Source organism: Stigmatopora argus, chromosome 7, assembly GCF_051989625.1.
Source record: "Stigmatopora argus isolate UIUO_Sarg chromosome 7, RoL_Sarg_1.0, whole genome shotgun sequence".
Lineage (NCBI taxonomy): Eukaryota > Metazoa > Chordata > Actinopteri > Syngnathiformes > Syngnathidae > Stigmatopora > Stigmatopora argus.
In genome coordinates, this window is record NC_135393.1 from 17,086,655 (window position 1) to 17,108,714 (window position 22,060).

At 41.0% G+C, this 22,060-nt stretch overlaps 2 protein-coding genes across 3 annotated transcripts in view; both read right to left on the minus strand.

The window, feature by feature from the left end:
- Window positions 1-3,316, minus strand: part of fam13a (family with sequence similarity 13 member A) — a 31,811-nt gene extending 28,495 nt beyond the window's left edge. For both annotated transcript variants that reach the window (XM_077604592.1, XM_077604591.1), the window contains exons 1-2: window positions 3,075-3,316; window positions 783-969 (exon numbers count right to left, since the gene is read on the minus strand). In XM_077604592.1, coding sequence (XP_077460718.1) covers window positions 783-969; window positions 3,075-3,101 — 214 coding nt within the window. In that variant the 5' untranslated portion in view covers window positions 3,102-3,316. The remainder of the gene's footprint in view (window positions 1-782; window positions 970-3,074) is intronic.
- A 378-nt stretch (window positions 3,317-3,694) lies between these two features.
- LOC144077237 (ovochymase-2) lies at window positions 3,695-20,539 on the minus strand. Its single transcript, XM_077604807.1, has 25 exons — window positions 20,404-20,539; window positions 19,425-19,555; window positions 18,978-19,071; window positions 17,876-18,016; window positions 17,655-17,752; window positions 17,172-17,286; window positions 16,905-17,111; window positions 16,625-16,834; window positions 15,765-15,905; window positions 14,378-14,623; window positions 14,125-14,310; window positions 13,186-13,295; window positions 13,011-13,111; window positions 11,860-12,137; window positions 10,960-11,123; window positions 10,703-10,889; window positions 9,325-9,543; window positions 9,115-9,247; window positions 7,982-8,217; window positions 7,730-7,912; window positions 6,333-6,445; window positions 6,159-6,253; window positions 5,805-6,094; window positions 4,811-4,971; window positions 3,695-4,015 (listed from the first exon to the last, which is right to left on the minus strand). The coding sequence occupies exons 1-25, from the start codon at window positions 20,537-20,539 to the stop codon at window positions 3,797-3,799; spliced, it is 4,194 nt and encodes a 1,397-aa protein (XP_077460933.1). The 3' UTR covers window positions 3,695-3,796.
- Between the last annotated feature and the right edge of the window lie 1,521 nt (window positions 20,540-22,060).

Here is a 22,060-nt window from a genome sequence, read left to right on the forward strand (position 1 = left end):
TCGAGCTTTTCGTAACTCGAGCGAACGTTTCCCATTGAAATGAATTGAAAACAAATTAATTCGTTCCAACCCTCTGAAAAAACACCCAAAACAGGATATTGGATTGGGAAAAATGTTTTATTTCTTCTAATTCGCCATATATTGACAAAGTAATAAATAACGAGTGGTTTAATAGTAATAAAATGTGTTTAATAGATGTAAAATTAGACGCATTTCGCGGAGGGGAGATTCAACGACACACAAGGAGGCAGAGGGGGGGGGGGGCTTTTTGGGTGGACTTTATCCACGGCACTCGTAAACGAACAAACAAATTTAAATTAACTTGGATAAATATATACAGACACACTCAAACATACGTTTAATGTAACTTTACACAAAACTGAATTCTAGTTTTGTCTTAATCTTTTGTTACCTTCGTTTTCCGGGTTAGCGGTTTGCCAAAAAAAGACAGTGCGCTACAATGATAAACAGCCTCTCATGACATGGCCACCTAGCTTGGTCGCATCTCGAAATTTTAATTGTATCACGAGCGAATTATTCGATCGAAATTTCCGTCGTACCACAAGCATGTTGTATGACGAGCTGTTGTATCACGAGGTACCACTGTAGTCGACTAATTTATAGCTCATAGTGCTTGAAATAACTGGCTTTACATTTTATATTTCAATTGAGACTATAGAATTCAGAGTTTTTTTTAAACTTCCTCTTTACTTATTTTAAAAATATGGAAATATTTAAAACAAATTTTAAAAAAAAGACATGAGAGATATTTTTTGTCTGACCGTTGTCACGCAGGTGCTCCACCATCTTGCGCACAACCAGGGGCACGCCGCCCTCCATCAGGCCCTTCTGTTGCAGCTCTAGCAGGGACGCCCCGAAAAGCCTGACGTGCTCGGGCGCCTCCGAACAGGGTCTCATCTGGACCATCTTCTTCATGTCCTCCTTCACCTGGACGGCCGTCTTGTTGTGCTGCGCGGAGAAAAGCGGTTTGTCAGGATGTAGAAAAGATCCTTCGCCATGATGCGGCCGCTCGCGTGCCGGTAAGAAGAGAACGACAGGCGGCAAAGTGTCGCGACGACAGATCTCGGGTTACCAGGCGACACTTGTGAAATGTGCTGTACGCACGGCCGTGTACTCGAGGGAGATGAAAGATGTTGAACGTGTGCAGAAGAGGAGGTGTGTGTTGTTAGTGTGTGGCGCTCGCATGTTGTGCATCTGCAAAGAACCGTATTTTCAAGTATATTTTTTTTTGTTTTTTTGTTTTTGTTTTCATAGTCGGGCCTGCGACTGACACTCAAGTGCCACTTATGTTTTTTTTTTCTCTCTGACCACTGACAGTCTGTTATATTGTTATTTTTAAGCTGTAGTTATCTTATGTTAAGTCATACATATTTTCACACCCAACCCACCAAAACTTCAACAAAAAATGACATATTAAGCCCTCTACATTTCACTATTGTTGTTTTAACATGTTTGTTCTTTGTTTCTGATGCCCCCCAAAAAAAAATTTCGTAGGTATTCTTTGGCTGCGGTAACTTATACACAGGTGTGAATTTTAGTGTGAAAAATACGGTCGTCAAAGCTACCATTAAACAAACTCCACAGAGCACATGAGCTGTTGTAATACAGGTAAACATGAAGCCGTTATGATGGCAGTCTTGTCTCACTTGGTGCTCGTGTGCAAACACACTTTACAAGGTTAACCCTCTGAAAATGTTATTTACTTATGAAGTGATAACATGAATGTGGAACAGGTTAACTCAGTGACTGCGTAAAAGTTATATGAATTTCAACTGGGAGGGCTGGCTGTAAAAAAAATGATTATTACTCTTATTACTAGTATTACTATTATTACTATTATTGCTATTATTACTATTATTACTATTATTAATATTATTAATATTATTACTATTATTACTATTATTACTATTATTACTATTACTACTATTACTACTATTACTACTATTACTACTATTACTATTATTACTATTATTATTATTAAACTATTACTACACTTTAGTTTTACAACTAATACGATTTGCAAATTCACCGTATTTTTTACTTATTCAGCTTTTCCTATTTTTGATACATGAACTTATGGAAAGACAAAATTTTACAGGCATTTTTTTTCATAATTTATTTGGGAAAAGGTGGGGAAAAATAATATTCTATTATAGAACTATTACTACACTTTAGTTTTACAACTAAAACAAATCCTTGCTTAATACGATTTGCAAATTCACCGTATTTTTTACTTATTCAGCTTTTCCTATTTTTAATACATGAACTTATGGAAAGACAAAATTTTACAGGCATTTTTTTCATAATTTATTTGGAAAAAGTGAAGAAAAAATAATATTCTGTTGTATAAAACCATGCCAACCGCTACAAAATTAGCAAAACAGTCGCCTTTGGAAACATTATACGTGACCAGCCTTGTTTCCGGTCTGTCAGAATGGGTTTCCATGGCAACTATGGACCAAACCACATACCACAAGTGCGGGGAACCGCTTTGAAATACAACAATGGCGGGAGCTCAAGCCGGGGTCAGCTGCTTAAGTGGCCCCCCTAGTACTCGACGACCCCCCATTTCCTCACATATGTCACCAAGTGGACTCTGACAGTGGCGCACGCCACATTAACAACGTGAAAAACAACATGTAGCCATTTTGTTCATTGGTATTTAAATGCCCAAGCTTTTGTTTTTGTCTTATACTTTCTTAACATTTCTGAATTGACTCAAACGTTCGCCATTTTTGGCATGTACGTCTTACTTTTTAAAGGAAAACAAATGTTATGTGAGTGCTCCTTTTAAGTGATGTCACAGAGGGGGTGCTAGGTGGAAAACATTACATTTACTCAAGAATGGGGTTAATGGCCACCTTCTCATTTCCGCTAGACGACGTCACGTCTCGTTAAGGAACGATGGAGGACCATTTTAGGGGTTCAAAAAGCTAGTTTTTGAACACACACAGTTATTGAGAACTTTATAACATGAGTACGGTGATAAATTCAAGAACTGTCGACACGAATAGTCACGAAATACTGTGTAAAAAGTGGGTTATTTTACTCACACAAATGGTCAGCGCTCCGGCCCCCATTTTCAAGGTAAGGCTGTGTCCTTATCTTACACTCGTCTGGAGTAAACTTCTTTCCAGACAAATGGGGTCCTCTTGGCAGCCAACTGCATCTTAATTCAGCCCATGGCGGCGTTAAAAAGCGTGAAGTGTGTCAAAGTTGCGGTTAAATTAAGTCTTTTGTTCTTTTTTTCTTTTTCATCATTAAATCCCGCTTCCTCTCTCTCGTCTCTGGAAGTCTGAGTCAGGCTCGCGCTCCTATTGGCTAAGGCGCAGTCACGTGAGCCGGTCCCAACTTCAAACAAGTTTGCCGCTGCCTCGTGGAATCCCAAAATTTGGCGCATGCGCATTTGCTACCATTCAGTAACGAGGCAGAACAACGTAAACAAAAATAAAATACATAAAACAAATGTAAACAAAATATGCGTTGCTAATTGTAATCAGTTGAAATTTTATTCATTCTAACTTTTTAATAAATTAAAAAATATCGTAAATAGTCAAGTTAAAAATGCACTCATATCATTGCAATCATGCTTGTTCAGACACTGTTTAATTCAATGTATGGCATTGACAACCTTAGACGTCCAATACATTTGAAGTGAGAACATTGTGGACATCACAAAACATCCTGACAAACCAGATGTCCTCAAGATGTATTCTTCTTCACAATTCTGATCACAATGTCTTTATACAATAACATAACACTGCAGCATTATTGTTTACTTATCCGAATGAATTAGGTTGATTCTGTTTTCCCTTTCATACATAAACCTTTTGATATTGTCGTTAATCCAGTGGCTAAAAGCCGAAACCCGCGTAAACACGGACGGTTTCTTGTCTTTGATGCACCCCTGAGGCCCGAAACTGACCACGCCATGCACCTCCCAGGTGGCGCTGTCCTCGGCGGCAGTGCAAACGAAGGGGCCCCCAGAGTCGCCCTGCGGGGATAAAAGCCAAGGAATATAACAATACCCCCATTTTTGGTTTTTGTCTCCAATTATGTGTGGAAACACAGGGGGATTTTGCATGAATGGCGACAAACAAACCGCGCTGTTACGTAAATAGCGGCCACGTCAGGACGGTACGGGTTAGTTAGTCTGGACAAATCTGATGTGTACCGTATTTTCTCGCATATTAGCCGCCTCTGCGTATAAGGCGGACCCTTAAAATTGCCTTAAAATGGTTGAATTTTAGAATTTCTCTCGTATAAGCCGCCCCTTGATTCACAATTTTCACCTCCATATTCAGGATTTTAATGGGGAATACAAATGTGTTACTTTGAAGGGAAAATCTTGAGAAAAATTATCGCACGTGGTATTTCTGAAATACTTGAATACTATGAATTTGCCATCCCTAGGTAAGATGGCGGCGCCCTGGGCGAGCAATAGCAGGCACAAGTGTGTGAGTTTTTACATGTTTTATGCAAGATACATTTTTTTATTTTCATGAATTTCACTCATAGACGTCAAAATAAAGTTTGTTAAGCATTTTATCTGTTTATCTTTTTTTAAATTTCAAAATAAATGACCGTATCGGCCACATTGTCTTGCATTATGGCTTTTCGTCTGTCACCTTGCAGTTTTTCCAAGTCTAATTTGCGCACATATAAGTCGTACCCTTGATTCGGTCATCTTTTTTTGAGTGACAAATACAGTTTATATGCGAGAAAATACGGTACTCTCTTCCAAGAGATGTGTGTAATCCGCAAGATTTTTAAATGAACCGCAGCTCACCTGGCAGGCCGACTTGAGCTCATCCGGGGATTCATAACCGGCGCAGATCATGGAGGGTCGCAGGGCGTCCCACCAATAGGCGGGCTTGCTGCAGGTCTGGAAGTCCACCACGGGAAGAGCGGCCTGGTTGAGTTTCTCAGACACTTTGGGGAATAAGTTCCCTACAAAATAAGTAGACTTTCTGAGTTTGACTGTCAGGAGGTTTTGGATGCACGGCAAAGCCTTAATTTAGGGCCGTGCTGGTCTCTTACATTTATAACCATTATTTTTTATTTAAAAAAAAGAGGCAAAATATTTTTTCCATCTTTTGTGTTGGCATTCAAAATGAAAATGAGTAAATATTTATTTACAATGAAAATTAAAAGAAAATTATTCTCAATTTTCACATTTTTAGACTTTTAAATAATATATATATATATATTTGTGGAAGGAAAAACCTAAATATTCTAGTTTTTAGACAAAAATAGTGGGAAGCATTAAATATTTAGTTATTTTTATCTTAAACTCTTTGTTGTTGTTGTTGTTTTTCAAAGATTGTAATTACAATTTAAGACATAGTATATTTAATTATTATCTACATTAAAAAATAGGTAAACAAGAAATATCCTGATTGATTTCTTATTCTAATAAAATGGAAATTAGATTTTTTTGTTGAAAAAAATATTTCTCTCTTTTATTCTAGAAAAATATAAATATAAAAAGATAGATAAAAGATAATGGAACTTAGATTTTTTGTTGAAAAAACATATTTATCTCTTTTATTCTAGAAAAAATATAAATATAAAAAGATAGAAAAAAAATGGAAATTAGATTTTTTGTTGAATATTTTTCTAGAAAAAAAGAGCAATATAAAAAGATAAACAAAAGATAAATATTCATATTTCATTTTTTGCATGAAACGTGAAGTCAAGGCACGCAAGTGACTTGGCGGTTCGAATCCGGCACTTTTGCGCACTTGTACTGTAAAAAAAAAAATCATAAAAAAAAAAATCACCTTTCTCATCCCCCCATCCAGTGACAAAGCAACGTTTCCCAGCATGCACCAGCTCTCCGGGCCGAGGCAGACACACGGGACTGATTTCCCGCGTCATGTTGACCGCCTCCACCAAGTGCACCAAGGCGACGTCGTTGCTGATGTCGCTGCGGTCGTCCTCGTAGACGAAGCCCTCGTGTTGGATGATGGCGTCCACTTTATAGCACGCCTCCGCCGACGGGACGTCCCAGGAAGAATTCATGTAGTGCTTCCCCAGGCACATGCGCCAGTACCCGGTTTGCTGAAGAGGGCTGCAAAGTCAGATTTAAAAGTGACGCCGGCGGTCCAGACATCCTTATTTTACGTCCTTCTTACGTCATGAAACAGTGGGCAGCCGTGAGGATCCATTCCTGGTGGATCAAGGAACCGCCGCAGCCGTGCATGTAAGGGAAGGGCGACTGCGGCGAGGCCTGCGAAGGGAAACTAAATGCTTAGGAATGGATTTTCATGGTCGCAAAACATTGCCACGTTAAGGCGTTGGAGATTTACCTGCATGGAGACTTGCCAAGGCCAGGAGTGGGGAACCGCTTCCTCACCATTAACCACCCTCGCCGTGGTGGTTTTGGGCTTCACGGCCGGTTTTCCGCAGTCTTCTGGCCAGCCTGGTACGGAGTGTTCCAAGTGTTGGAATCGGCAGATGAGCTATTGCCCTGCTAGTTGCTAATTTGAATCTAGTGCCCTTTAAAATGATTCTTCTAGATCTACGTTTGTATTCTTTTTTTATCTTACTTTTGCTGTGCTTGTTTTGTATTCTCTGCCTTGGTAGATATTGGTGTCTATTTTGTGTAACTGGCTTATCTATTTATTTATTTATTTATTTATTATGTATTCTATTTAGGTCTGCAATGTCTTTTCTTGTGTTTGTGTGTTCGCCTTTTTGTTACTGCAACAGTGAATTTCCCGAGTACGCAATGAATAAAGTCTAATCTAATCTAATCAAATCGAAGCTAAACCAAGCTAAGATAAACTAAGATAAAATAAGGTAGGCTAAAATAAGATAAGGTAAGCTAAAATAAGATAAGCCAAGCTAAGATAAGGTAAAGTAAGATAAAATAAGCTAAACTAAGCTAAAATAAACTAAGCTAAAATAAACTAAGCTAAAATAAACTAGGCTAAAATAAGGTAAGATAAGATAAACTAAAATAAGCTAAGATGAGATAAGATAAGCTAAGATAAGCTAAAATAAGCTAAGATAAGCTAAAATAAGATAAGATAAACTAAGATAAGCTAAAATAAGCTAAGATAAGCTAAGATAAGCTAAAATAAGATAAACTAAGCTAAAATAAACTAAGATAAAATAAGCTAAGATAAGCTAAAATAAGATAAGCTAAAATAAGCTAAGATAAGCTAAAATAAGCTAAGATAAGCTAAAATAAGCTAAGATAAGCTAAAATAAGATAAGATAAACTAAGCTAAAATAAACTAAGATAAAATAAGCTAAGATAAGATAAGCTAAAATAAGCTAAGCTAAAATAAGCTAAGATAAGCTAAAATAAGATAAGATAAACTAAGCTAAAATAAACTAAGATAAAATAAGCTAAGATAAGCAGAGATAAGCTAAAATAAGATAAGCTAAACTAAAATAATATAAGATAAGCGAAGCTAAGCTAAGATAAGTCCGTTGGTGTGTTCTGAAGTTAAATAAAGTTAGGCCTACTTTGTAGTGCTATGTCTAATCAGTTAGCCTATCTAGTCATTCATATTTTACCCTTATTCCACTTGTTAGTTGTTTAAAATTGTCTCCCCTATATTTTTATGCAGAAATTGATGTTTGATCACCCCGAAACTATCTGAAAACCATTTGGAACATACCTTGTTAGTACCTACTCAAATATTACTTTCAGATACTTAACACTGTACTGGAAATGTATAGTTTCCAAACTCACTGATGGTGATGTTGTCCCACGGATTGGGCGTCGGAGGAGGTAAAGTGGGGATGATGCTGGCATCGGTGGTCCAGTAACCACGGAAACCCTGCTGCCGGTTGACGCCATTGCTCAGGAAGCGGATAACCACCGTGTCCCCCGTCACGGTCATCTTGGCCGGCGGGGCAAAGCCACAGAAGCGACCTGCAAATTTTGCAAATGAACCCCTTTATTTCTTCTTGTCATTGTGTAAAAACGATCGACGCCACTGACCTAGCTTCGTCATGCTCCCTCCGTTGAAAACCTCCACGTAGTCAACGCACTCGCCGAAAAGGTTGACGGCCTGCAGCTCAAAATGCGTGAACGCTATTTGGATACTTTCGGCGGCGGGTACCCAGATCTGCCACGTGCAAACGGCTTGGGTGGGGTAGTCATTGGGCCAATTGGGACTCGTGAGCTCCCCCTGGGCGGAGCTAAAAAGACCCCCGCAAGGAGCTGCAACATCAAGAAGTTAACACTTAGCGTATTTTCTCGCAAATGGACCGACTCGGCCTCCGCGTATAAGCCGTACCCATAAAATTGCCTTAAAATCGTTGAATTTTACAATTTATCTCATATAAGACGCCCGGAGTTTTTACGCATTTTATCAAAGATATGTTTTTTTTCTTGAATTTCATTCATAGACATCAAAATAAATGTTCTTCAGCGTTTTATCTGTTTATCTTTTCTCAATTATGAAATAAATGATCGGCCGCATTGCGTTATGGCACGTGTCAAAGTGGCGGCCCGGGGGCCAAATCTGGCCTGCCGCATCAATTTGTGTGGCCTGGGAAAGTAAATCAAGAGTGCCGACTTTCTGTTTTAGGATCAAATTAAAATGAAGAGTATAGATGTATATTACATTTCCTGATTTTCCCCCTTTTAAATCAATAATTGTCATTTTTTAATCATTTTTTTTCTGTGTTTTTAGTTCAAAAATCATTTTGTAAAATCTAAAAATATATTTAAAAAAAAGCTCAAATAAACATTGTTTTAGATCTATAAAAACGAAATATTCAGGGCTTTTAATCCAGTTCTTTTAATCCATTTATAACAAAAAAATCTAAATATTATATCTAAAATGGTCCGGCCCACATGAAATCGAGTTGACGTTAATGCGGCCCGCGAACCAACCCGAGTCTGACACCCTTGCATTATGGCGTTTCGTCCTTGTCACCTTGCAGTTTCGTGCACGTCGAGTCTAATTTGTGCGCATATAAGCCGCACCCTCGATTCAGTCCTAATTTTTTGGAGTTACAAATACGGCTTATATGCGAGAAATTACGGTTGCCATGATGGCATCCTTACAACCGACGTTTACACATTTTTCAAACTAAAATGAAGGATTAAATGGCTTTCTTTTACCTTCCGAGGGCCCCACCACCCTCCAGGTGGCGGTAAAACCAGTGTCCACCACCTTGTCATTGGATGAGAAGCTCACATGAAGCGAGTTCCCGTAACTCACCAGGTCCATGGGTGGAACGTGACTACAGTAGGTACCTGACAGGGAAGGAACACACACAAGTAGTTAGTAAGCCGGACAGAATAATGTAGCGAGTAAACATTTCCATCCTCACCGAGACTTCCTGCCGTGTCGGAAATGTTGACTTTGTCATTCAAACACGTGATGCTCTCCTCCAGGGAGAAGTTGCTGAAGTGGAGGTGGATCACTTTACCAGCGGGTGCGTGGATGTTCCACTGGCATCGGGCGTTGTTGTCGTAGCTGTCAGGGAAGTCCATGGAAGAAAACGTGCCCCCTGTTCCCGTCAAATCCTTTGCGTCGCCGCAGCCAGACGCTGCATGAAAAAGATGGTAAAAATCAAGCCAAATGGAAATTATTTGGACTTATATGTCCTACTAGCATGAGTTTTTTTACTCACTAAAGAAGGACAGAAGCATCTTCAGCTAACATTTACGTCTCTGGACGTTAAAAGCAAGCATAGCGACTGAATACTAATATTTCATCATTTGAAAATATTAAAACTTTGTGTATCTTTGCTAACGCCGAAGCCAGAAACGGTTGGTAAAGCTTTTCTGTTTTGGTTCCACTGGCGTTGTAAACTTTCGTATTTACTCGCATATAAGCCGCACCCTTAAAATTGGCTTAAAATTGTTGAAATTTACAATTTCTCGCGTATAAGCCGCCCCCTGATTCACAATTTTCCCCTCCATATTCATGGTTTTAATAGGGAGTACAAATGAGTTACTTTGAAGGGAAAATCTTAAGAAAAATCATCGCACGTGGTATTTCGGAGATACTGTATCAATCAAAAGCACTGAAGTTAGTAATTCATCCAGTAATGGTTGTTTTCTTACTGCAAAACAGAAAATAGCCAACAAATAATAAATGTTACTTTGCCGACATCTACTGATGAAAAAGAGTATAGCAAGTCTTGTGCGCATATAAGCCGTACCCTTGATTCAGTCATAATTTTGTTTTTGTTACAAATACGGCTTATGTGCGAGAAAATACTGTTTTTTGTCACTCAGTCAAAGGAGTCCATTTTTTTTCCTTTTTTCATCAAAACAACAGAAAATGTTATTTATGGGATGTCTCAATTCCTTCACCGATTGGTCGCTCGGAAAAGAATATACGCGGTGTTTGTGTTGGAGCAATGTTCTACACAACACGTATTAACCATTTGTCCAATAAAAAATAATTCTTCCTTTTTGTTTTATTTTACAAAGATAAGAACCCTGGTTTTGGCTCAGTGATGTCCAATCTATCAAATTCACTAAAGTACCCCCCGACATTCGCGGCAATTCAACGTGGATTTGTGGAATCAATTTAAAAACCTGCATTGGACTCCAATTCAAACCATGTCGCTCTAAACCCAAAAATATTGCATCGCTGCCATCTACTGGCAGTTGTTCAACAGTAAAATGCACAACTAAGCAATTGACGATTCCCCCCACAGCCCGTAAAAACACGTTGACCCGAAGAATAACCCCTACTATATTGGTTGTAGATGTCCCTGCGTATGACGTTACTGATCCAGGGCAGATATGCGGATGATCGGGTGAACACCGATGGTTTCTTGTTCAAGATGCACCCGATGGGGCCAAAACTGGTGATTCCGTGCACTTCCCAGGGGGTGTCGGGGGGATCGTGCTGGCACACCAGGGGCCCTCCAGAATCTCCCTGTCTCCGACACAGTTAGCGAGAAGTTAGCGTTTTGCCATAAAGCAGCAAAATTGTCGGTTTTGATTACCTGGCAGACTGACTTGAGCTCTTCGGGTAGCGTGTAACCGCAGCAGATCATGGAGGGCTTCACCTGGAACCACCAGTAGTCCATCCGCTTGCACGTGTCGTGGGGGACCACGGGCAAGGCTACCTGGTTCAGGGTCTCTGCCACTTTAGCATTGAGGGAATCCCCTGAGCAAAAGGCCATGCAGAAAGTTATTAACACTGCCCAGAAGATCGTCGACTGCTCTCTGCCCTCACTAGAAGAGATTCTAGGACATTTGGTAGAATGGACGTTTGGTAGAATGGACATTTGGTAGAATGGACATTTGGTAGAATGGACATTTGGTAGAATGGACATTTGGTAGAATGGACATTTGGTAGAATGGACATTTGGTAGAACGGACGTTTGGTAGAACGGATGTTTGGTCGCCGGGTTGTTACTGTTGAAACCAACTCTCAAAATTATAATGATGAGAGAGAGAGAGTGAGTTTAATATCTAAATATCTAATATCAAAATATCAACAGTAAACTATCTGTCATAATTTGACAGCGAGCGAACCCGGCGACCAAACGTCCGGTCTACCAAATGTCCGGTCTAACAAACGTCCGATCTAACAAACGTCCGTTCTACCAAACGTCCGTTCGACCAAAAGTCCGTTCGACCAAACGTCCGTTCTACCAAACGTCCGTTCTACCAAACGTCCGTTCTACCAAACGTCCGTTCTACCAAACGTCCGGTCGACCAAACGTCCGGTCGACCAAACGTCCGGTCGGCCAAACGTCCGGTCGACCAAACCTCCGGGTACCAAACGTCTTTGGACGAAACGTCCGAGTACCTGACAAAGCCTATGTCCGATTATTATTAGGAAGACAGCGTACTCGCCATTAACGGTGGAAATGTCGCCAGAGCCGATGTCCACACACCTGTCTCGTCCCCCCAGCCGGTGGCGTAGCACTTCTTCCCCTCGGGGAGAATCTCATCCATGGAAGGTAGGCACGCGAAAGCGATCTGGTCGCTCACGTCGGCGTCTCCGTCCAGCCTAACCAGGGCGATGTCGAACTCCACGGTGGGCACGGTTGGGTACCGGAAAGCCTCGTGGCGGTAGATGCCCAACACGCTTTGGCAACGCTCGCTCGGTTCCGTGATGGTCAGGTTGTGCTTGCCCAGGCACATTCGCCAGCGGTGCAGCTCGTCGGCGTAGCTACAGGGAAGTGGGTGGAGCTAAAAGTTCAAACTTTGGCAACACTATAAATTCTAACTAAGAAGGGGACATTTTTTTAACATTTAAAACACAGGTGTCAAAGTGGCGGCCCGGGGGCCAAATCTGGCCCGCCGCATCATTTTATATGGCCTGAAAAAGTATATCATGAATGCTGACTTTCTGTTTTAGGATCAAATTCCAATGATTATAGGTGTATATTATATTTCCTAATTTTCCCCTTTTTAAATCAATAATTGCAATTTTGTAATCCAATTTTGTGTTTTTAGTTCAAATAGCATTTTGTAAAATCTAAAAAATAAATGTATACAAATATTTTCTGTTTTCCATTTTCATATTGAACATGATAAAAATATTTTGTTTCCTTTTGAAATGAAAAACAAATGATTAAAAGACGTTTTCCCTTACTAAGAAAAAAAAAGCTCAAATAAACAGTTTTATATCTATTACAAAAAGAGAACATTTAGGGCTTTTAATCCATGTCTTTTAATTTGATTTAAAATATATCTATACTATATCTCAATTTCATATCTAAAATGGTCCGGCCCACGTAAAATGGAGTTGACGTTAATGCGGCCCGCGAACCAACCCGAGTTTGATTTAAAATATGCCAGCGTCGCCCTCCAGACCTGCAGGGGGCAGTGGAACATTATGTTGATTCATTTATTCATTCCTTTTCTGTATCGCTTTATCCTCACTAGGGTCATGGGGGGTGCCGGAGCCTATCCCAGCTGAATCTAAACTACACAGGCTCAAAAAATAATAATTTTATCTTAATGAAGTGTACGAAAAAGGAAGATTTGAGTTGTTCTTGCGTTCTTAATGATTTTTTAGTTTAGAAGTAGGCCTACTTACTTGATGAAGCAGTGAGCTGCTGTGAGCACCCAGTTCTTATGAATAAGAGTTCCCCCACATACGTGGAAGAAAGTCGGCTCGGCTTGACTGGCCGGCCACACCTGAGCGAGAACGACAGCGTATCAGAGATGAGGAACAAATAGGATTATGGAGGGTGATCTCCTCCTATAGTTACCTGCATGGACACCTGCCAAGGCCACGAATGCGCCCGGGCTTCTTCTCCGTTCACAATGCGGGACATAACGGAGGGAGGGATGGCTGGTTTGCCGCATGACGTCGGCCACTCTGGAACAGATTGGTCACCTCTTTGTTGGAAACAGCAGAAAATGTCACGAAAACCCAAACAAGAAAAACTTTAGCCCGAAAACAGGGGTGTCAAACTCTGATTTGGTTCGTGGGCCGTGTGTGTGTGTATGTGTGTGTGTGTATGTGTGTGTGTATGTGTGTGTATGTGTGTGTGTATGTGTGTGTATATGTATGTGTGTGTATGTGTGTGTGTGTATATGTATGTGTGTGTGTACATGTATATTTGTGTGTACTTATATATGTATATGTCTGTGTTTGTGTGTACATGTATGTGTGTGTGTATGTGTGTGTGTGTTTGTGTGTGTGCTTTTTGCCTCTTGTGTCTTTCCGGGCTTCCCTTCCTCTTGTAACCAGCTGCCCGTGATTTGGTAATGACCCTTTGTCTGTCTATTTAAACCCCGTGTGATTGTCAGTCATTGTCAGATCGTCTGCTTTGTTTTTACCATGCCAAGTTGCCATGCCACATTCCTCGTTTCCCCATCACGGCAGATTGCCAAATTACGAGTCTGAAATTATCACTTATTTTGGGTCTTTTCCCGGGAAAACGCACTTTATGGAGAAGCACTACCAATTTCGTCATACGCAGTTTCTGGGTATGATGACAGTTAGGCTTTTGTCGAGTCAATGATGATGACAAAGCCTATGTCCGATTATTATTATGTCTTCACTTCAACTCACAAAATTCTCCAAGTAAAAAAAAATAAAAGCATTAGCAGCCATATGTACAATCTGAATAAGCGACAAAGTGGGACCCTCTAAGCGGGCCACATTCGAACCACTGGCCATACATTTGACACCGAAGCCCCACCTATATTGATGTCATCCCAAGGATTGCTCGGCGCAGGCGGCTCAGTCGGCGCGGGCAGGCCGGGAATGGTGCTCCAGTAGGCTCTGAAACCCGTAGCTTCGATCAACAGGTCTGAATGGAACCGGACCACCAGTTTGCTTCCTTTGGTCTTGATGCTGGGAGGGATTTTGCTGCCACAAAAGGGTCCTAAAACCAACCCTCGGGTCAATTTCCAGTCGCGTCTGACGCGGCGGCGCCGAGTAGCCACACCCACCGTGCTTCTGAAGCAAGGCGTTGGTCACGCCGTTGATGTCGTAGACCACGACGCTGTCGGAGCACTTGGACCAGAGGAACTCTTTGGCCTGCAGGTCGAAGTGGGTGAAGGTCAGGGTGATTTTCTTGCCCAATGGGAGCGCCACGCTCCACATGCAAGCGGCGTTGGCCTTGTAGTTCATTGGCCAGTCGGGAGATTTGATCACGCCAATCTCTTCCTTGGATGACAAGCCGCATCCTTGGATTTCTGAACACCAGGTCAAAGGTCAATTCAGTGTATCAGTCTATCGCACACACCTTGCAAGTCAACATCGTTCATGGTTTCATCATTCTATTCGCTCAAATTTAGCCTATTTTAGATCTATTCATTGACAAAAAAATGATAAAATAACAGTGGATGTCACAGGTGTCAAAGTGGCGGCCCGGGGGCCAAATCTGGACCGTCGCATCATTTTGTGTGGCCCGGGAAAGTAAATCATGAGTGCCGACTTTCTGTTTTAGGATCAAATTAAAATGAAGAGTATAGATGTATATTAAATTTCCTGATTTTCCCCCTTTTCAAATCAATAATTGAAAATTTTCAATCCATTTATTTCTTTGTGTTTTTAGTTCAAAAATCATTTTGTAAAATCGAAAAATATATACAAATATTTTCTCTTTTTCACATTAATATGGAACATAATTAAAGAAAAAATGGGTTTCCTTTTGCAATGAAAAACAAATGATTAAAAAAATGATTTTCCCTTACTAAGAAAAAAAAGCTCTAATATTATTATGTATTGCGTATATAGTTTAGAATGATGCATGTGTATACGCAATGTAAAATATGACATTTGTAAAGCAGTACTGTAATGATTATAATGAGATTAAAGAATAAATATAGACAAATGAAATGTAGAAGTGAAGATTTTTTTTTTACAAAAAGTATTTCAATTTTAAAAAAGATAGAATAACCATGAAATAATAAATTAATTCGTTAAACATTACACTAAATTAACTCGATCCTTATGGGATGACAAATACGACTGCTTCTAATAAAATAGCATTATAGTGTGATAATATAGGATTTCCCCAAGAATTTAATTTTTTGTACTATTTATTTCTCTCAATATAATACCCTTACAATGGAATATAATAACAATACAATATACATAACAAAAAACTGCATTTGTCAACGTTCCTGACTCTTTCAATACACTAACAACATAGCTTATCATAAAGTAATAACCATACTTCCTTCCATCCTGCCCATGTGAGACCTTGCTTCTTTATCACCAAATCCATAAAATACTTTTATCTGTGTTATTTTTTCCTCGTGGAGGTTCGACGTGACAAGGTTCACCTTGCTTTTATAATCTTTGCCAAAAAAAACCTGTTTGCGTACGTACCTGCGATGTCCTCGGGGTAGACGGCCTCCCACTTGGCCAAAAAGCCTCGGTCGCTAAGACGGCCGTCGGACAAGAAGGAGACGGACAAAGCGTTGGTGGCGGCCACCGCAACCGGTGGACGGATGTAGCCGCAATGGGTGCCTGCAAATTGACAACAACACCATTAGATAGACGTCAATGCAAAATGGAAAATGGCTGGCTCTAGAGGTGACTGTGTAGTTCTCTTCAAAAAGAGAGCTAAATTGGCCAAGACACGTTCTCTATTCATACCTGGAACTCAATAGCAATTAGCATACGTGAACTTCCGTCTCTAAACCTCTTGGCCAATCACCTTAAAGCAAAGTGGCGGCCCGGGGGCCAAATTTGGCCCCTTAGTGTGAGCATGTGGGTCTTTGAGGTCAGCATATGGGTCTTTGAGGTCATCATATGGGTCTTTGAGGTCATCATATGGGTCTTTGAGGTCATCATATGGGTCTTTGAGGTCAGCATATGGGTCTTTGAGGTCAGCATATGGGTCTTTGAGGTCAGCATATGGGTCTTTGAGGTCAGTTATATCCCGTGTTGGATTTTAACTTACCATATCTTTAGGTAAAATATGTTCATTGATAGAGTATAGCAATCAGAGCATATCTACAGTAATGGACTTTTTTAAAATTAAAAACTAATGTCATATCATATTCATTCATTTTCTGGGTTGCGAGGGGTGGCGGAGTCTATCCCAGCTGACTTCACATCACCCTGAATTGGTGGCCAGCCAATCGCAGGTTAACGAATCATTAAAAAATAAATACAAATGTTTGTTTTTTAAATATATTTTCAAAAATGAACATGATGAATCAAAGACTGATAAACGTCCTCACCTAGCGTGCCGTAAGCGTCCGACACGACCAACTTGTCGTCCTCGCACTGTCCCGTTTCTCCCGTGATGGCCATTTCGGTAATTTGGAGCTTCACCAAAAACCCTTTGGGTACGCTAATCCTCCACGAGATGTTTTGGTAAGCCGGGTACGGTTCCGGGAAGCCCTCGGACTCAACGGTACCCTTCCGCCCGTTGAGAATAATCGGACCGCCTGAAAAGAAAAATCGTTTTTAATATAGGCACATTTTTCGACGCCATCAACGAGCGGAAAAATATGTTACCCGGAACGGGGGTGGTTATCGGGGTCGTGGGCCGGGGCGTTGTCGACGGCCTCTCGGTGGTGGGGATGACGATGGGAGGAAGGCTGGTCTTGGTGAAAGTGGCGCGGAACCCTTTCGAGTTTTGCCCGCCGTCCGATTTGAAGCGCACCATCATGGTGTTGGTGGCGGATTCCACCGGTTTGGGTAAGGACCCCCCGCAGAATTTGCCTTCAGACAGACACGGGGACTTTACAAACCAAGCATTGTGGGTTGTTATCACGCACTCACCTAATGACGAAGATTCGTCGTAGACCTGCACGTAGTCGCCGCACGCTTCGGGGACCAGGTCAAACGAGGTGAACGTCAGTCGAACTCCCTCGCCGTCGGGGACGGTGATTTTCCACTTTTTCAACACACAAAAACGGCAATGCTTACTACTTTGGGAAGCGAGACAGGAAGTGGCCCAAGACCAACAGGAAGTGAACCAAAAATGCTCCAAAATAAACAAAAAGTGACCAATAATGTCACCTGAAACTGTCTGCAAATTACCTGGTGATTTGACCCCAATGATCCATAATTAACGGATTGGACGTCTATCACCGTCAAAACTTAAAACCCAACAAGGCTGAAACATTTGCCATTTTGCATTTATTAATTCATCATTTTTAGATATTTGTAATTTGATAGCAACTATAGTCTCTCACGAGTAAATTCAAATGCGAATACCTGAAAACGTGACCCTGATTCTAGGCCCCTCCCTCAAACGCTTACCTGGTATAGCGCCACGTTGGGGTAGTTCTCCTCCGGAAAGCCAGGGGTCAGCAGATCCCCTCGGTCACCGTGGAGAAAGCCGCCGGCTCCGGCTATTTCTAGCGACGAGGATAAAGGGTGCTTCATTTCCGAGGGTACACTCGCAATCCCCTTCTCCCATCCCTCCCGCGTTTATACGGCGACATTCCATTTTCTAGGTCAACGGTCCATAACGGTCTTACCCGATACGCGTTCCGGAGACACGGCCTTGTAACGGGCCTTGAATCCTAGGTCTGTTTTTCTCTCGTTGGTGTCGAAGTAGACGGTCAGGCGGTTGGTCAGGGTCACCACCGGTAATGGTTTGCTGTAGCCGCAGTATTTGCCTGCAAAAAAATCAACGGTGACCCCATTTTAGGGGCGACCTTTCAGAGGGAGTCTTTGCTAATTTTGCTAATTTTGCTATTTTTGCTATTTTTGCTAATTTTGCTAATTTTGCTAATTTTGCTAATTTTGCTAATTTTGCTAATTTTGCTAATTTTGCTAATTTTGCTAATTTTGCTAATTTTGCTAATTTTGCTAATTTTGCTAATTTTGCTAATTTTGCTAATTTAGCTAATTTAGATAATTTTAGCTAATTTAGCTAATTTTGCTAATTTTGCTATTTTGCGTGACACATTCTGAACAGGAGCCTGGTAAAAAGTGATTTTGTCTTGCGGGCTTAATTAATGTAAGTTTAATCGACCATGTACGTATAAATACACTTCAATTATTTTCTTGAATCCCAATTTAAACATGCGCAAAATAATATATTGATTAAAAAAAAGTCAAAGTTCCAGTCTAGAGAACTGACAGTGTAATTGCGAATTTTTTTTGGAGGGCTCTCCTGCACCCCCCATTAGAATGCGCCCAGGGCCGTCGCCCACATTGCACATGGTGAAAACCGGCCCTGCTATTTTCATAAATAAGCTCAACTGATAGGCCAGGATTTCAAAATCAACATACGTTGTTTAGGAATGAGTCAGCGTTTGAAAAATGATAAGCAATGATTTCCTTTGAAAGTAAGCTGATAACACCCATTCGATACAAAATGATTAACATTGATTAAACCCATTAGCATAGTGAACTATTTTGATTAGGGATGTCCCGAATCGTAAATCAGACGGCATTTTTAAAGGATTGAAATCAGGTTTAAAAATATCTTTTTTTTTAAATATATTCATTTTCTTTAAATGATTCTTAAATTTTCAAATCACAACTAAGCTAGCTCAATGAATCACATTGCATGAGCCATTTTATTCCTAATTTATGCAAAACTGAATATTTAAGTGCAATGGTGGATTATACCAATTACTCCTAGCGAATCTCGTAGCGTCAACACGTCAGCGCTACACAGTTGCGTGTCCTCCACGGCGAATTCTTCAAACCACAGCCAGATGACCTAAAAAACCCAAAGTTTTCATTACGCATCTTGTTTTGGTGTTTTCTGACAGGCAGATGAACAAGAATTGCACTGTTTGCCGTGCAAGAGATTGAAATTTGGCACGAATGTGGCCGTGCTAACACGGTTTTCTCTCTGTTTCTTTGTTTGTTTGTTTTTCAGGGAATGGAGGAAAGAGAAACAATTTGCCATCTGTCCGTTTTTGTCGTCCGTCCCAGCTGCTTGGCCTCACATTAGTCAGATGGAAAGCAAAGTCGGCTCACAATCTGGCAACCCGCCGTGTTTTTTGTAGCGGCGCTTCGAAATGAGAGGTGGTTTTCAAACGCGGGGACGGCGTATAACGGGGGTGTCACCTTATCGGGGTCCACGGTAATGTGCCAGGTGCAGCTTCGTCCGTTGTCGTAGCTGCTGGGGTAATGGCGGCTAGCGAAGGTGCCCGACGCCCCCGTGAGTTGCTGGGGACCGCCGCAGCCTGACTCCGGCCCTGGAACAGTCCCAAAGATTATTTATTATTTACTTATTAGATTTTGTCTGTCTTCTGCTGGCCACCGCCTCCAGCCCGTCAGCTGGGATAGGCTCCAGCACCCCCGGCGACCCTTTGTGAGGATAAGAGCTTCATAAAATGAACAAATCAATGATGAATGTTTTCATACGGATTGCCTGGCAACCAATTCAGGGTGTCAGAGTTGGCTGGGATAGGCTCCAGCACCCCGTGAAGGAATATTTTCCTACACGCTTTCCTCCTGCACCCCAAAAACATCCTCTCTAAGATGATTGGATGCTCTAAATTATCTTAGTGTGAGCATGTGGGTCTTTGAGGTCAGCATATGGGTCTTTGAGGTCAGCATATGGGTCTTTGAGGTCATCATATGGGTCTTTGAGGTCATCATATGGGTCTTTGAGGTCAGAATATGGGTCTTTGAGGTCAGCATATGGGTCTTTGAGGTCAGTTATATCCCGTGTTGGATTTTAAATTACCTTATCTTTAGGTAAAATATGTTCATTGATAGAGTATAGCAATCAGAGCATATCTACAGTAATGGTCTTTTTTTAAAATTAAAAACTAATGTTGTCATATCATATTCATTCATTTTCTTTCACCTTCATGAGGATAGACAGCATGAAAAATGTATTCATGTAGCAAATTTCTAGCTGCCATAGACAGTAATAGACTTCCAATCCATTTTGACACAATGCAAATTTGACTGACTACCATAAGGCGTATTTTGTCAATAGTACTGCAAATAATATATTATAATATATTTTAATCAAGGATATGACGGAATGACCGGCTTTTCCGGCACTTTCGCCCATTTAGTCGTCGATCCTCACCTTCTGGCGGGTGTGCCGAATCTTCTCCATTTTGGACAAAGTAGAGGACCAGCAGGCCCACGCTGATCCCGGTCATAACCACAAAGAGAACGATCAGCCATGTTTCCAGGGTGCTCAAAACACCTTTCTTCGCCATGTCGCACTCGCCGAACAGCTGTGCGTTCGTGGACGTGCACTTTGTCCGTCAGGTGTGGCGAGGGATCCAGATACCGTAAATGAGCAACGAGGCTCATTAACATCATTATCAGTCGTGAGGAGCCTTCCATTGGCCAAAACGTCCTCACTTCACTTACTTGTTAAATAATTTAATTACCTAGCTTTTTATATTTAAAATGGGAAATAATTTCACGTTTACCCATGAGGCAATAAAATCTTTCAAATTGATAACACTTTTAATGGTTTGACAACTATCCCCTTACAAATAGTGGAAACTAACACAGACATGTTTTGCTAACACCTAGCAAGCTAGTGGGTAGCGTCCTCACTTCACTCACTTTTTTAATGACCTTTTTATGATATACACAACTGAAAGTTGCTGGAATATGATTTACCAGACAATACAATCTTTTAAATCGATTAGACTTTTAATGATGTGACACTATCACGTTACAAATAGAGGCAAGTAAGCCAGGCATGTTTTGCTAACAGCTAGCAAGCAACGGGCTAGCTAGAAAATGGACATCACACTATCTTATAACCTCATACTTTTTAAAAAATTTTTTATTCCTAACACTTTTGTAACTGCAAATCTGTTTGTGTAAAGGCTAATTGAAAGAATATTGAGAAATAAGCAAACGTTTAAGAGAAAAATTTTAGTCATCTTTTAGGATTTTAAAAAAAGATTTTTTTAAATTTTAAATCATAAAAGAAGAATGGTCGGTTTTTGTTTTTTCAAAAATGAAAGCTAATGAAAAACAAAGATATTTTCCCTATTTTTTAAAACTACAAAATAAAATAAAAAGATATTTTTATTCCTTTTTCATTCCAATCACGACGCTCTTTTACTCCTTCACCTCTGAACTGAAATCACTTCCTCCATTCAAATTGGAGGCCTCCTAGTGGTCGAGGGATCGCAAGCATGCCAACAGACCCACGTGACGACCAACCACACTCTCCCTCGTTTTCCTTTTTAACCCCCACGAAAGCGGCTTACAAATAAAAAGAAACCCTTACGTAACGTGACAGTTGTTCGCAGAGCTTTACAATAACGCGGAGTGATACGTTTCGCCGTTTCTTCCGTGATTTACGAGCGCATCTGTCCGGCGTAATTACCACGCCGCACGCAGAAGGTGACCTTTTGCGAGTGCTTATTTGTTGCGCGAAGACGACGACATTCCGCCCCCATCCCGCGACGGATTTGAGAGATTACCGGCGTGTTTATTCCTCGACAAAAGGACGCTGCGGTCCAAATCCAGCCAACGGGCCTTAAATTTGACCCCCGTGACCTATGAAGACGCCACCTTGGAATCGCGATCAGACATTCGCATCTTCACATTCGAAAAAAAAAAATCTCCCATTGATCCAAAGATCCCACACACATTAGCATTGCGGTTTGATAAAAGGGCGCCGGAGTCCGGCGACGCTGCACAAGCCAATCTAGGCCGCGAATTCCCCCGGGAGCGAATGAGGCGTCAGGAAGACGAGTGGCGACGCGGGT